Raw genomic sequence first — 14258 nt, 5'->3', positions numbered from 1 at the left:
CTAGACCTGTGAACTTTCAATATCCAGTTACTCTACTAAAATTGAGTTATAAGCATTTGAAACATGAGATTTAACATAGAATGGACAACTGAACTTAAACTATTGTGCTGCTATATATTTTATTATAACCTGTGATGCCTGTTTTCTCTGACACATCTGTAGGTAGAGGAAAGGCCCCACAAAGTGCTCACACAATATTAAAATAGGACATTTAGGGACAGTTTATAGATCTGAGGTCATGTCACAAATCACACACATCTCACCTTTACATTCTGAATCATTTTGGCCACTTCAACTTTGGTTTTGCCTTTAACAGATTTCCCGTTTACCCCTGTGATTTCATCACCCGCTGCAATGGTGCCATCAACTGCAGCCGGGGTGTTGTCAAACACCTGTGGGTCAAGATGGAAGAAAGAATAAAGATAGTCAACAGTGACAACAAATGGTGCCAAAGTAACAATAAACCAAGAAAGGGAACCAAAAATAGTAATGAAATAAAGAGGAAACAAAAGGTAACAGGATAAATTGTGACACTACGCACCTGTACAATATAAAGGCAGGGGCAGTGCTGAGCACCTCCTCCTATACTAATTCCTATCACATTCTGAGGATCCTTCTTCAATGTCACTGTCCCTGGAACTGTGGGAATCCCTCTGTAAGTTACAAGAAAAAAAAAAAAAAAAAACACCTGTGAGTAGTTGACACATGGGCACTTGGAGCTGCACACAGAGCATATGACACGTGCAACTGCCTCTAACAGTGACGCCATTCATATATCTGGGACAGTCCCTGATCGCTTACAGGTACATAAGCCGCGCACATGTGTGATAGGGGTTCCTGATCACTTACAGGTACACAAGCCGCACACATCTGTGTTAGGGTTCCTGATCACTTACAGGTACACAAGCTGTGCACATCTTTATTGGGGTTCCTGATCGTCTACAGGTACACAAGCCGCGCACATGTGTGATAGGGTTTCTGATCGCTTACAGGTACACAAGCCGCACACATGTGAGATAGGGTTTCTGATCAATTACAGGTACACAAGCCGCGCACATGTGTGATAGGGTTTCTGATCAATTACAGGTACACAAGCTGCGCACATCTGTGTTGGGGTTCCTGATCGTCTACAGGTACACAAGCCGCACACATCTGTGTTAGGGTTTCTGATCACTTACAGGTACACAAGCTGCGCACATGTGTGATAGGGTTCCTGATCACTTACAGGTACACAAGCCGCACACGTGTGATAGGGTTTCTGATCACTTACAGGTACAAAAGCCGCGCACATGTGTGATAGGGTTCCTGATCACTTACAAATACATAAACTATGTACATCTGTGTGGACTATCCTGATCATGCTCAAAAATGTCACACTCAGCTGATATGTTAATCTATTGCAGGACCACAAAAAAGTCTCTCCCTTATCCACAGCAACGTTGTTCTTTTACAATCAGCTACTACAGAGCTATTCACCACTCTTAAATGCCAGTTTGTGTCATACACAACCATCACGCGGTCCAGAGCAAGCAAGTGCCACTAATATGTTTAGCTTTGATGTTCTACTGCAGCTGGGCCTGAAGTGCACAGACGTCTAACACCTCAGTCCCTGATAGGGCCAAACAGCACTATTGATAGACACAAGTTACATGATAGAAAAACCCTAACCCTAATATTAATGGCAGTGACACATAAGGGCTTAGACCCGGATCAGAGTACTAACTGCACAAAACCATGTACTTACAGCTTATCTTCCTCAAGGTCGTAATCCAAGTCAGAAAACATTTTGGCTGTTGTGATTTTTTTCCTTACATGAAAATCTTCTGTCAAGAGAAAAATAATATTAACAATGTAATAAAAAAAAAACATAAATTTATGTAAGAACTTACCTGATAAATTCATTTCTTTCATATTAGCAAGAGTCCATGAGCTAGTGACGTATGGGATATACATTCCTACCAGGAGGGGCAAAGTTTCCCAAACCTCAAAATGCCTATAAATACACCCCTCACCACACCCACAATTCAGTTTAACGAATAGCCAAGAAGTGGGGTGATAAAAAAGTGCGAAAGCATATAAAATAAGGAATTGGAATAATTGTGCTTTATACAAAAAAATCATAACCACCACAAAAAGGGTGGGCCTCATGGACTCTTGCTAATATGAAAGAAATGAATTTATCAGGTAAGTTCTTACATAAATTATGTTTTCTTTCATGTAATTAGCAAGAGTCCATGAGCTAGTGACGTATGGGATAATGACTACCCAAGATGTGGATCTTCCACGCAAGAGTCACTAGAGAGGGAGGGATAAAATAAAGACAGTCAATTCCGCTGAAAATAATCCACACCCAAAATAAAGTTTAAATCTTATAATGAAAAAAACTGAAATTATAAGCAGAAGAATCAAACTGAAACAGCTGCCTGAAGTACTTTTCTACCAAAAACTGCTTCAGAAGAAGAAAATACATCAAAATGGTAGAATTTAGTAAAAGTATGCAAAGAAGACCAAGTTGCTGCTTTGCAAATCTGATCGACCGAAGCTTCATTCCTAAACGCCCAGGAAGTAGAAACTGACCTAGTAGAATGAGCTGTAATCCTTTGAGGCGGAGTTTTACCCGACTCGACATAGGCATGATGAATTAAAGATTTTAACCAAGATGCCAAAGAAATGGCAGAGGCCTTCTGACCTTTCCTAGAACCGGAAAAGATAACAAATAGACTAGAAGTCTTTCGGAAATGCTTAGTAGCTTCAACATAATATTTCAAAGCTCTAACTACATCTAAAGAATGCAATGATTTCTCCTTAGAATTCTTAGGATTAGGACATAATGAAGGAACCACAATTTCTCTACTAATGTTGTTAGAATTCACAACCTTAGGTAAAAATTTAAAAGAAGTTCGCAACACCGCCTTATCCTGATGAAAAATCAGAAAAGGAGACTCACAAGAAAGAGCAGATAATTCAGAAACTCTTCTAGCAGAAGAGATGGCTAAAAGAAACAAAACTTTCCAAGAAAGTAATTTAATGTCCAATGAATGCATAGGTTCAAACGGAGGAGCTTGATGAGCCCCCAGAACCAAATTCAAACGCCAAGGAGGAGAAATTGACTTAATGACAGGTTTTATACGAACCAAAGCTTGTACAAAACAATGAATATCAGGAAGATTAACAATCTTTCTGTGAAAAAGAACAGAAAGAGCTGTCCTTTCAAGGAACTTGCAGACAAACCTTTATCCAAACCATCCTGAAGAAACTGTAAAATTCTCGGAATTCTAAAAGAATACCAGGAAAAATGATGAGAAAGACACCAAGAAATGTAAGTCTTCCAGACTCTATAATATATCTTCCTAGATACAGATTTACGAGCCTGTAACATAGTATTAATCACAGAGTCAGAGAAACCTCTTTGACTAAGAATCAAGCGTTCAATCTCCATACCTTTAAATTTAAGGATTTGAGATCCTGATGGAAAAAAGGACCTTGCGACAGAAGGTCTGGTCTTAACGGAAGAGTCCACGGTTGGCAAGAGGCCATCCGGACAAGATCCGCATACCAAAACCTGTGAGGCCATGCTGGAGCCACCAGCAGAACAAACGAGCATTCCTTCAGAATCTTGGAGATTACTCTTGGAAGAAGAACTAGAGGCGGAAAGATATAAGCAGGATGATACTTCCAAGGAAGTGACAACGCATCCACTGCTTCCGCTTGAGGATCCCTGGATCTGGACAGATACCTGGGAAGTTTCTTGTTTAGATGAGAAGCCATCAGATCTATTTCTGGAAGTCCCCACATTTGAACAATCTGAAGAAATACCTCTGGGTGAAGAGACCATTCGCCCGGATGTAACGTTTGGCGACTGAGATAATCCGCTTCCCAATTGTCTATACCTGGAATATGAACCGCAGAAATTAGACAGGAGTTGGATTCCGCTCATACCAGTATTCGAGATACTTCTTTCATAGCCAGAGGACTGTGAGTCCCTCCTTGATGATTGATGTATGCCACAGTTGTGACATTGTCTGTCTGAAAACAAATGAACGATTCTCTCTTTAGAAGAGGCCATGACTGAAGAGCTCTGAAAATTGCACGGAGTTCCAAAATATTGATTGGTAATCTCACCTCCTGAGATTCCCAAACTCCTTGTGCTGTCAGAGACCCCCAAACAGCTCCCCAACCTGTCAGACTTGCATCTGTTGAAATTACAGTCCAGGTCGGAAGAACAAATGAAGCCCCCTGAACTAAACGATGGTGATCTGTCCACCACGTCAGAGAGTGTCGTACAATCGGTTTTAAAGATATAACTTGAGATATCTTTGTGTAATCCCTGCACCACTGGTTCAGCATACAGAGCTGAAGAGGTCGCATGTGAAAACGAGCAAAGGGGATCGCGTCCGATGCAGCAGTCATAAGACCTAGAATTTCCATGCATAAGGCTACCGAAGGGAATGATTGTGATTGAAGGTTTCGACAAGCTGAAATCAATTTTAGACGTCTCTTGTCTGTCAGAGACAGAGTCATGGACGCTGAATCTATCTGGAAACCTAAAAAGGTTACCCTTGTCTGAGGAATCAATTAACTTTTCGGTAAATTGATCCTCCAACCATGATCTTGAAGAAACAACACAAGTCGATTCGGATGAGATTCTGCTAAATGTGAAGACTGAGCAAGTACCAAGATATCGTCCAAATAAGGAAATACCACAATACCCTGTTCTCTGATTACAGACAGAAGGGCACCGAGAACCTTTGTAAAAATTCTTGGAGCTGTTGCTAGGCCAAACGGCAGAGCCACAAACTGGCAATGCTTGTCTAGGAAAGCGAATCTCAGAAACTGATAGTGATCTGGATGAATTGGAATATGCATATATGCATCCTGTAAATCTATTGTGGACATATAATGCCCTTGCTGAACAAAAGGCAGGATAGTCCTTATAGTTACCATTTTGAATGTTGGTATCCTTACATAACGATTCAATATTTTTAGATCCAGAACTGGTCTGAAGGAATTCTCCTTCTTTGGTACAATGAAGAGATTTGAATAAAACCCCAGCCCCTGTTCCAGAACTGGAACTGGCATAATTACTCCAGCCAACTCTAGATCTGAAACACATTTCAGAAATGCTTGAGCCTTCGCTGGATTTACTGGGACACGGGAAAGAAAAAATCTCTTTGCAGGAGGCCTTATCTTGAAGCCAATTCTGTACCCTTCTGAAACAATGTTTTGAATCCAAAGATTGTGAATTGAATTGATCCAAATTTCTTTGAAAAAACGTAATCTGCCCCCTACCAGCTGAGCTGGAATGAGGGCCGCACCTTCATGTGGACTTGGGAGCAGGCTTTGGTTTTCTAAAAGGCTTGGATTTATTCCAGACTGGAGATGGTTTCCAAACTGATACCGCTCCTGAGTGTGAAGGATCAGGCTTTTGTTCCTTATTGTGACGAAAGGAACGAAAACGATTATTAGATCTAAATTTACTTTTAGATTTTTTTATCCTGTGGTAAAAAAGTTCCTTTCCCTCCAGTAACAGTTGAGATAATAGAATCCAACTGAGAACCAAATAATTTATTACCCTGGAAAGAAAGGGAAAGCAAAGTTGACTTAGAAGACATATCAGCATTCCAAGTTTTAAGCCATAAAGCTCTTCTAGCTAAAATAGCTAGAGACATATACCTGACATCAACCCTAATGATATCAAAGATAGCATCACAAATAAAATTATTAGCATGTTGAAGAAGATTAACAATGCTATGAGAATTATGATCTGTTACTTGTTGTGCTAAAGCTTCTAACCAAAAAGTTGAAGCTGCAGCAACATCCGCTAAAGATATAGCAGGTCTAAGAAGATTACCTGAACATAAGTAAGCTTTTCTTAGAAAGGATTCAATCTTCCTATCTAAAGGATCCTTAAAGGAAGTACTATCTGCCGTAGGAATAGTAGTACGTTTAGCAAGAGTAGAGACAGCCCCATCAACTTTAGGGATTTTGTCCCAAAATTCTAATCTGTCAGATGGCACAGGATATAATTGCTTAAAACGTTTAGAAGGAGTAAATGAATTACCCAAATTATTCCATTCCCTGGAGATTACTTCAGAAATAGCATCAGGGACAGGAAAAACTTCTGGAATAACTACAGGAGATTTAAAAACCTTGTTTAAACGTTTAGATTTAGTATCAAGAGGACCAGAATCCTCTATTTCTAATGCAATTAAGACTTCTTTAAGTAAAGAACGAATAAATTCCATTTTGAATAAATATGAAGAATTATCAGCATCAACCTCTGAGACAGAATCCTCTGAACCAGAGGAACCATTATCAGAATCAGAATGATGATGTTCATTTAAAAATTCATCTGAAAAATGAGAAGTTTTAAAAGACCTTTTACGTTTACTAGAAGGAGGAATAACAGACATAGCCTTCTTAATGGATTTAGAAACAAAATCTCTTATGTTAACAGGAACACTCTGAGTATTAGATGTTGATGGAACAGCAACAGGTAATGTAACATTACTAAAGGAAATATTATCTGCATTAACAAGTTTGTCATGACATTCATTACAAACAACAGCTGGAGGAATAGATACCACAAGTTTACAGCAGATACACTTAACTTTGGTAGATCCAGCACCAGGCAGCGTTTTTCCAGAAGTATCTTCTGACTCAGTGTCAATCTGGGACATCTTGCAATATGTAATAGAAAAAACAACATATAAAGCAAAATTTATCAAATTCCTTAAATGACAGTTTCAGGAATGGGAAAAAATGCCAGTGAACAAGCTTCTAGCAACCAGAAGCAATAAATAATGAGACTTAAATAATGTGGAGACAATAGTGACGCCCATATTTTTTTAGCGCCAAAAAAGACGCCCACATTATTTGGCGCCTAAATGCTTTTGGCGCCAAAAATGACGCCGTATCCGGAACACCGACACTTTTGGCGCAAAAAAACGTCAAAAAATGACACAACTTCCGGCGGCATTTTCAGCCCCCGCGAGCCTAACAGCCCACAGGGAAAAAAAGTATGACACAACTTCCGGCGGCATTTTCAGCCCCTGCGAGCCTAACAGCCCACAGGGAAAAAAAGTCAAATTTTAAGGTAAGAAAAAAATTGATTTATTCATATGCATTATACCAAATATGAAACTGACTGTCTGAAATAAGGAACGTTGAACATCCTGAGTCAAGGCAAATAAATGTTTGAATACATATATTTAGAACTTTATAAAAAAGTGCCCAACCATAGCTTAGAGTGTCACAGAAAATAAGACTTACTTACCCCAGGACACTCATCTACATGTAGTAGAAAGCCAAACCAGTACTGAAACGAGAATCAGTAGAGGTAATGGTATATATAAGAGTATATCGTCGATCTGAAAAGGGAGGTAAGAGATGAATCTCTACGACCGATAACAGAGAACCTATGAAATAGACCCCGTTAGAAGGAGATCATTGAATTCAAATAGACAATACTCTCCTCACATCCCTCTGACATTCACTGCACGCTGAGAGGAAAACCGGGCTCCAACCTGCTGCGGAGCGCATATCAACGTAGAATCTAGCACAAACTTACTTCACCACCTCCATAGGAGGCAAAGTTTGTAAAACTGATTTGTGGGTGTGGTGAGGGGTGTATTTATAGGCATTTTGAGGTTTGGGAAACTTTGCCCCTCCTGGTAGGAATGTATATCCCATACGTCACTAGCTCATGGACTCTTGCTAATTACATGAAAGAAAAAAGAATCATCCCACACGACACACATATATATGTGACAGCAAATGCAAATAAGGTTATCGTTAGTTTCAGTATTGGTGTGTAATTATTTGTTATGTTCATTCCTATTCCTACAGCTGGATTTGTAGGTCACTATCTATAATGAAATAGTTTGTAATCTAAAGCACAGGAAGGAACTTGCAATAGTGGGAATTTATTACATATAAAATAAAGCACAATGAACCTCTTTAGGACAAAATGTAACAACACAAAACTTCCTAATACAGTCAAAACCGCATACTGTGCACAAACATATTTTACATTTGATATCATTTCAGTCACATTCTTTTTCTTTTCTGTTAAGGTGACAAACATAATATTGCTAGACACCATAAAATGCTTAGGGCACTACCAACATCACTTCATGCTTTGTATCTGACCACACTGCCCTAAATACTACACACTGATCACACTGCCCTAAATACTACACACAATACTACACACTGATCACACTGCCCTAAATACTACACACTGATCACACTGCACTAAATACTACACACTGCCCTAAATACTACACACTGATCACACTGCCCTAAATACTACACACTGATCACACTGCCCTAAATACTACACACTGATCACACTGCACTAAATACTACACACTGCCCTAAATACTACACACTGATCACACTGCCCTAAATACTACACACTGATCACACTGCCCTAAATACTACACACTGCCCTAAATACTACACACAATACTACACACTGATCACACTGCCCTAAATACTACACACTGATCACACTGCACTAAATACTACACACTGCCCTAAATACTACACACTGATCACACTGCCCTAAATACTACACACTGATCACACTGCCCTAAATACTACACACTGATCACACTGCACTAAATACTACACACTGCCCTAAATACTACACACTGATCACACTGCCCTAAATACTACACACTGCCCTAAATACTACACACTGATCACACTGCCCTAAATACTACACACTGATCACACTGCAATAAATGCTACACTGATCACACTGTCCTAAATACTACACACTGATCACACTGCCCTAAATACTACACACTGATTACACTGCACTAAATACTACACACTGATCACACTGCACTAAATGCTACATTGATCACACTGCACTAAATACTACACACTGATCACGCTGCACTAAATGCTACACACTGCACTAAATACTACACACTGATCACGCTGCACTAAATACTACACACTGATCTCACTGTACTAAATACTACACACTGATCACACTGCCCTAAATACTACACACTGCCCTAAACACTACACACTGCCCTAAATACTACACACTGATCACACTGCCCTAAATACTACACACTGCCCTAAATACTACACACTGATCACACTGCTCTAAATAATACACACTGATCACACTGCTCTAAATACTACACACTGCCCTAAATACTACACACTGATCACACTGCCCTAAATACTACACACTGATCACACTGCACTAAATACTACACACTAATCACACTGCACTAAATGCTACACACTGAACACACTGCCCAAAATACTATACACTGCCCTAAATACTACACACTGATCACACTGCACTAAATGATACACGGATCACACTGCCCTAAACACTACACACTGATCACACTGCACTAAATAATACACACTGATCACACTGCCCTAATACTACACACTGATCACACTGCACTAAATACTACCAATTGATCACACTGCCCTAAATACTACACACTGATCACACTGCACTAAATACTACACACTGATCACGCTGCACTAAATACTACACACTGATCACAATGCACCAAATACTAGACACTGATCACACTGCACTAAATACGACACTGATCATACTGAACTAAATACTACACACTGACCAAACTGCACTAAATACTACACACTGACCACACTGCACTAAATACTACACACTGATCACACTGCACTAAATACTACACACTGCACTAAATACTACACACTGATCACACTGCACTAAATACTACACACTGATCACACTGCACTAAATACTACACACTGATCACACTGCCCTAAATGCTACACTAATCACACTGCCCTAAATACTACACACTGATCACACTGCCCTAAATACTACACACTGATCACGCTGCACTAAATACTACACACTGCCTTAAATACTACACACTGATCACACTGCACTAAATACTACCAATTGATCACACTGCCCTAAATACTACACACTGATCACGCTGGATTAAATGCTACACATTGCACTAAATACTACACACTGATCACACTGCCCTAAATGCTACACACTGATCACACTGCCCTAAATGCTACACACTGATCACACTGCCCTAAATACTGCACACTGCACTAAATACTACACACTGATCACACAGCCCTAAATACTACACACTGATCACACTGCACTAAATACTATACACAGCTCACGCTGCACTAAATGCTACACTGATCACGCTGCACTAAATGCTACACTGATCACGCTGCACTAAATGCTACACTGATCACGCTGCACTAAATGCTACACTGATCACGCTGCACTAAATGCTACACTGATCACGCTGCACTAAATGCTACACTGATCACGCTGCACTAAATGCTACACTGATCACGCTGCACTAAATACTACACACTGATCACACTGCCCTAAATACTACACACTACCCTAAATACTATACACTGATCACAATGCACCAAATACTAGACACTGTACTAAATACTACACACTGATCACACTGCACTAAATACTACACTGATCTAAATACTACACACTGATCACAATGCACTAAATACTATACACTGATCACACTGCCCTAAATACTATACACTGATCACAATGCACCAAATACTAGACACTGTACTAAATACTACACACTGATCACACTGCACTAAATACTACACTGATCACACTGAACTAAATACTACACACTGATCACACTGAACTAAATACTACACACTGATCACAATGCACTAAATGCTACACACTGATCACACTGCCCTGAATACTACACACTGATCACACTGCCCTGAATACTACACACTGATCACACTGCCCTGAATACTACACACTGCCCTAAATACTACACACTGCCCTAAATACTACACACTGCCCTAAATACTACACACTGCCCTAAATACTACACACTGCCCTAAATACTACACACTGATCACACTGCACTAAATACTACACACTGATCACACTGCACTAAATACTACACAGATCACACTGAACTAAATACTACACACTGATCACAATGCACTAAATGCTACACACTGATCACACTGCCCTGAATACTACACACTGATCACACTGCCCTGAATACTACACACTGATCACACTGCCCTGAATACTACACACTGATCACACTGCCCTGAATACTACACACTGCCCTAAATACTACACACTGCCCTAAATACTACACACTGCCCTAAATACTACACACTGCCCTAAATACTACACACTGATCACACTGCACTAAATACTACACACTGATCACACTGCACTAAATACTACACACTGATCACACTGCCCTAAATACTACACACTGATCACACTGCACTAAATACTACACAGGACCCTAAATACTACACACTGATCACAATTCACCAAATACTAGACTGTACTAAATACTACACATTGATCACGCTGCGCTAAATGCTACACTGATCACGCTGCACTAAATACTACACACTGATCACACTGCACTAAATACTACACCCATCAGGCTGCAGTATATACTACACACACATCATACAGTATATACTACAGACATCATACAGTATATACTACACACACATCACACAGTATATACTACACACACATCACACAGTATATACTACACACATCATACAGTACATACATATCTCACGATATACATGTCACATGACCTACACGATGCGCATATATATATTACATATGACACGTCACACAATAACAATCAACAGCTGCCACCTACCGCACCTGTCCCCACTCACCTGCGGTACCGCCCTCATTTGTTGACGTCACTACCGGGAGTAGTTTTGTAGCGCAAGCTCCAAGTCGTGAATCTGTTGCCATGGTAACTAGCACTTCATTTTTTTTAAAATAACTTTATTGTACCTAAAGTCACTCACTGCTGTTGCATATGCGCAATTCAACTGCAGGCTGATATGTTTGCAAATTGTATCTTGTCTTGTGTTTTGTGATCTGGTGAGGTTGGTAGAGGATAATACTGCTCGGTATGGTATCATGAGGGCATAATGCTGGGTATGGTATCATGAGGGCATACTGCTCGGTATGGTACTATCATGAGGGCATACTGCATGATGCTGAAGTTAGCTCCTTATTCGGCCAGCTTCTTATTCGAATGCTGAAGTTAGCTACATATTCGGCCAGCTTCTTATTCGGCCAGCTTCTTATTCGGCCAGCTTCTTATTCGAAGATTCAAGTTAGCTTACTAAGTATTCACCCAGCATCCTATTCTAGTATCCTATTCTAGTTAGCTTCTTATTAATGAAATAAATTATTTATTAAACAACAATTAGCAAAGTTAATATGATATTAATAATTAAATTTGGCACCAAAGGTGGCACCATAATTTTCATTAATTTCAATAGGGAAATTCTGAATAAGATACCAAGCTTTTAATCTTGGCTCACTCACATTTTACATTTTACTTGTTTTATACTAATTGGGCATCCTTCTATATAAAAAAATGCAATGTAGCCTGAGCCAAATGATATTGATCATATAATATGGCATCAAAGCTGGCACCCTAGCATCCATGCATTTCAATGGGAAATTGTGAATAAGTAACCAAGCATTTGCTCTATTAAAACCATCTTGGCTCACTCACATTTTACTTGTTTTATACTAATTGGGCATCCCTCTATATAAAAAGAATCAATCTAGCCTGAGCCAAATTATATTGATCATGTAATATGGCACCAAACCTGGTACCCTAATGTCAATGCATTTCAATGGGAGATTTTGAATAAGTAACCAAGCATTTAATCTATTAAAACCATCTTGGCTCACTTACATTTGGCTTGTTTTATGCTAATTTGGCATCCCTCTATATAAAAAAAATCTATGTAACCTGAGCCAAATGATATTGAACATATAATATGGCATCAAAACTGGCACCCTCATTTTAATGCATTTCAGAGGGAGATTCTGAATAAGTAACTAAGATTTTAATCTATGAAAAACATCTTGGCTCACTCACATTTGGCTTGTTTTATACTAATTGGGCATCCCTCTACCTTAAAAGAATTAATCTAGCCTGAGCTAAGCTAAATGATATTAATCATGTAATATGGCACCAAACCTGGTACCCTTATTTCAATGCATTTCAATGGTAGATTTTTAATAAGTAACCAAGCTTTTAATCTATGAAAACCATCTTGGCTCACTCACATTTGGCTTGTTTTATACTAATTGGGCATCCCTCTATCTAAAAAGAATCAATCTAGCCTGAGCCAAATGATATTGATCATGTAATAAGGCACCAAACCTGGTACCCTCATTTCAATGCATTTCCATGTAGATTTTGAATAAGTAACCAAGCTTTTAATCTATGAAACCCATCTTGGCTCACTCACATTTGGCTTGTTTTATACTAATTGGGCATCCCTCTATCTAAAAAGAATCAATCTAGCCTGAGCCAAATCATATTAATCATGTAATATGGCACCAAACCTGGTACCCTCATTTCAATACATTTCAGTAGTCGATTTGTAATACGTAACCAAGCTTTTAATCTATAAAAACCATCTTGGCTCACTCACATTTGGCTTGTTTTATGCTAATTGGGCATCCCTCTATCTAAAAAGAATCAATCTAGCCTGAGCCAAATGATATTAATCATGTAATATGGCACCAAACCTGGTACCCTAATTTCAATGCATTTCAATGGGAGATTTTGAATAAGTAACCAAGCTTTTCATCTATGAAAACCATCTTGGCTCACTCACATTTGGCTTGTTTTATACTAATTGGGCATCCCTCTATCTTAAAAGAATCAATCTAGCCTGAGACAAATTATATTGATCATGTAATATGGCACCAAACCTGGTACCCTCATTTCAATGGTAGATTTTGAATAAGTAACCAAGCTTTTCATCTATGAAAACCATCTTGGCTCACTCACATTTGGCTTGTTTTATACTAATTGGGCATCCCTCTATCTAAAAAGAATCAATCTAGCCTGAGCCAAATGATATTGATCATGTAATATGGCACCAAACCTGGTACCCTCATTTCAATGCATTTCAATGTAGATTTTGAATAAGTAACCAAGCTTTTAATCTATGAAAACCATCTTGGCTCACTCACATTTGGCTTGTTTTATACTAATTGGGCATCCCTCTATATAAAAAGAATCAATCTAGCCCGAGCCAAATTATATTGATCATGTAATATGGCACCAAACCTGGTACCCTAATTTCAATGCATTTCAATGGGATATTTTGAATAAGTAACTAAGCATTTACTCTATGAAAACCATCTTGGCTCACTCACATTTGGC

The 14258-nt window shown here is 39.1% G+C and overlaps 1 protein-coding gene across 2 annotated transcripts in view; it reads right to left on the bottom strand.

Moving 5' to 3' along the window:
* Positions 1-11787, bottom strand: part of PICK1 (protein interacting with PRKCA 1) — a 249888-nt gene extending 238101 nt beyond the window's left edge. The window contains exons 1-4 of one of the 2 annotated variants that reach the window (XM_053721405.1): positions 11725-11787; positions 1745-1823; positions 542-653; positions 264-392 (exon numbers count right to left, since the gene is read on the bottom strand). In XM_053721405.1, the coding sequence (XP_053577380.1) occupies positions 264-392; positions 542-653; positions 1745-1785 (282 nt within the window). In that variant the 5' untranslated portion in view covers positions 1786-1823; positions 11725-11787. Of the gene's footprint in view, positions 1-263; positions 393-541; positions 654-1744; positions 1824-11641; positions 11660-11724 lie in introns of those variants that run through there. The other variant, XM_053721406.1, reaches the window with a different exon arrangement.
* Between the last annotated feature and the right edge of the window lie 2471 nt (positions 11788-14258).

This window comes from Bombina bombina, chromosome 7, assembly GCF_027579735.1.
Source record: "Bombina bombina isolate aBomBom1 chromosome 7, aBomBom1.pri, whole genome shotgun sequence".
Classification (NCBI taxonomy): domain Eukaryota; kingdom Metazoa; phylum Chordata; class Amphibia; order Anura; family Bombinatoridae; genus Bombina; species Bombina bombina.
The sequence above is the reverse complement of the archived record's forward strand: the minus strand, read 5'-3'. Positions and strand labels throughout refer to the sequence as shown.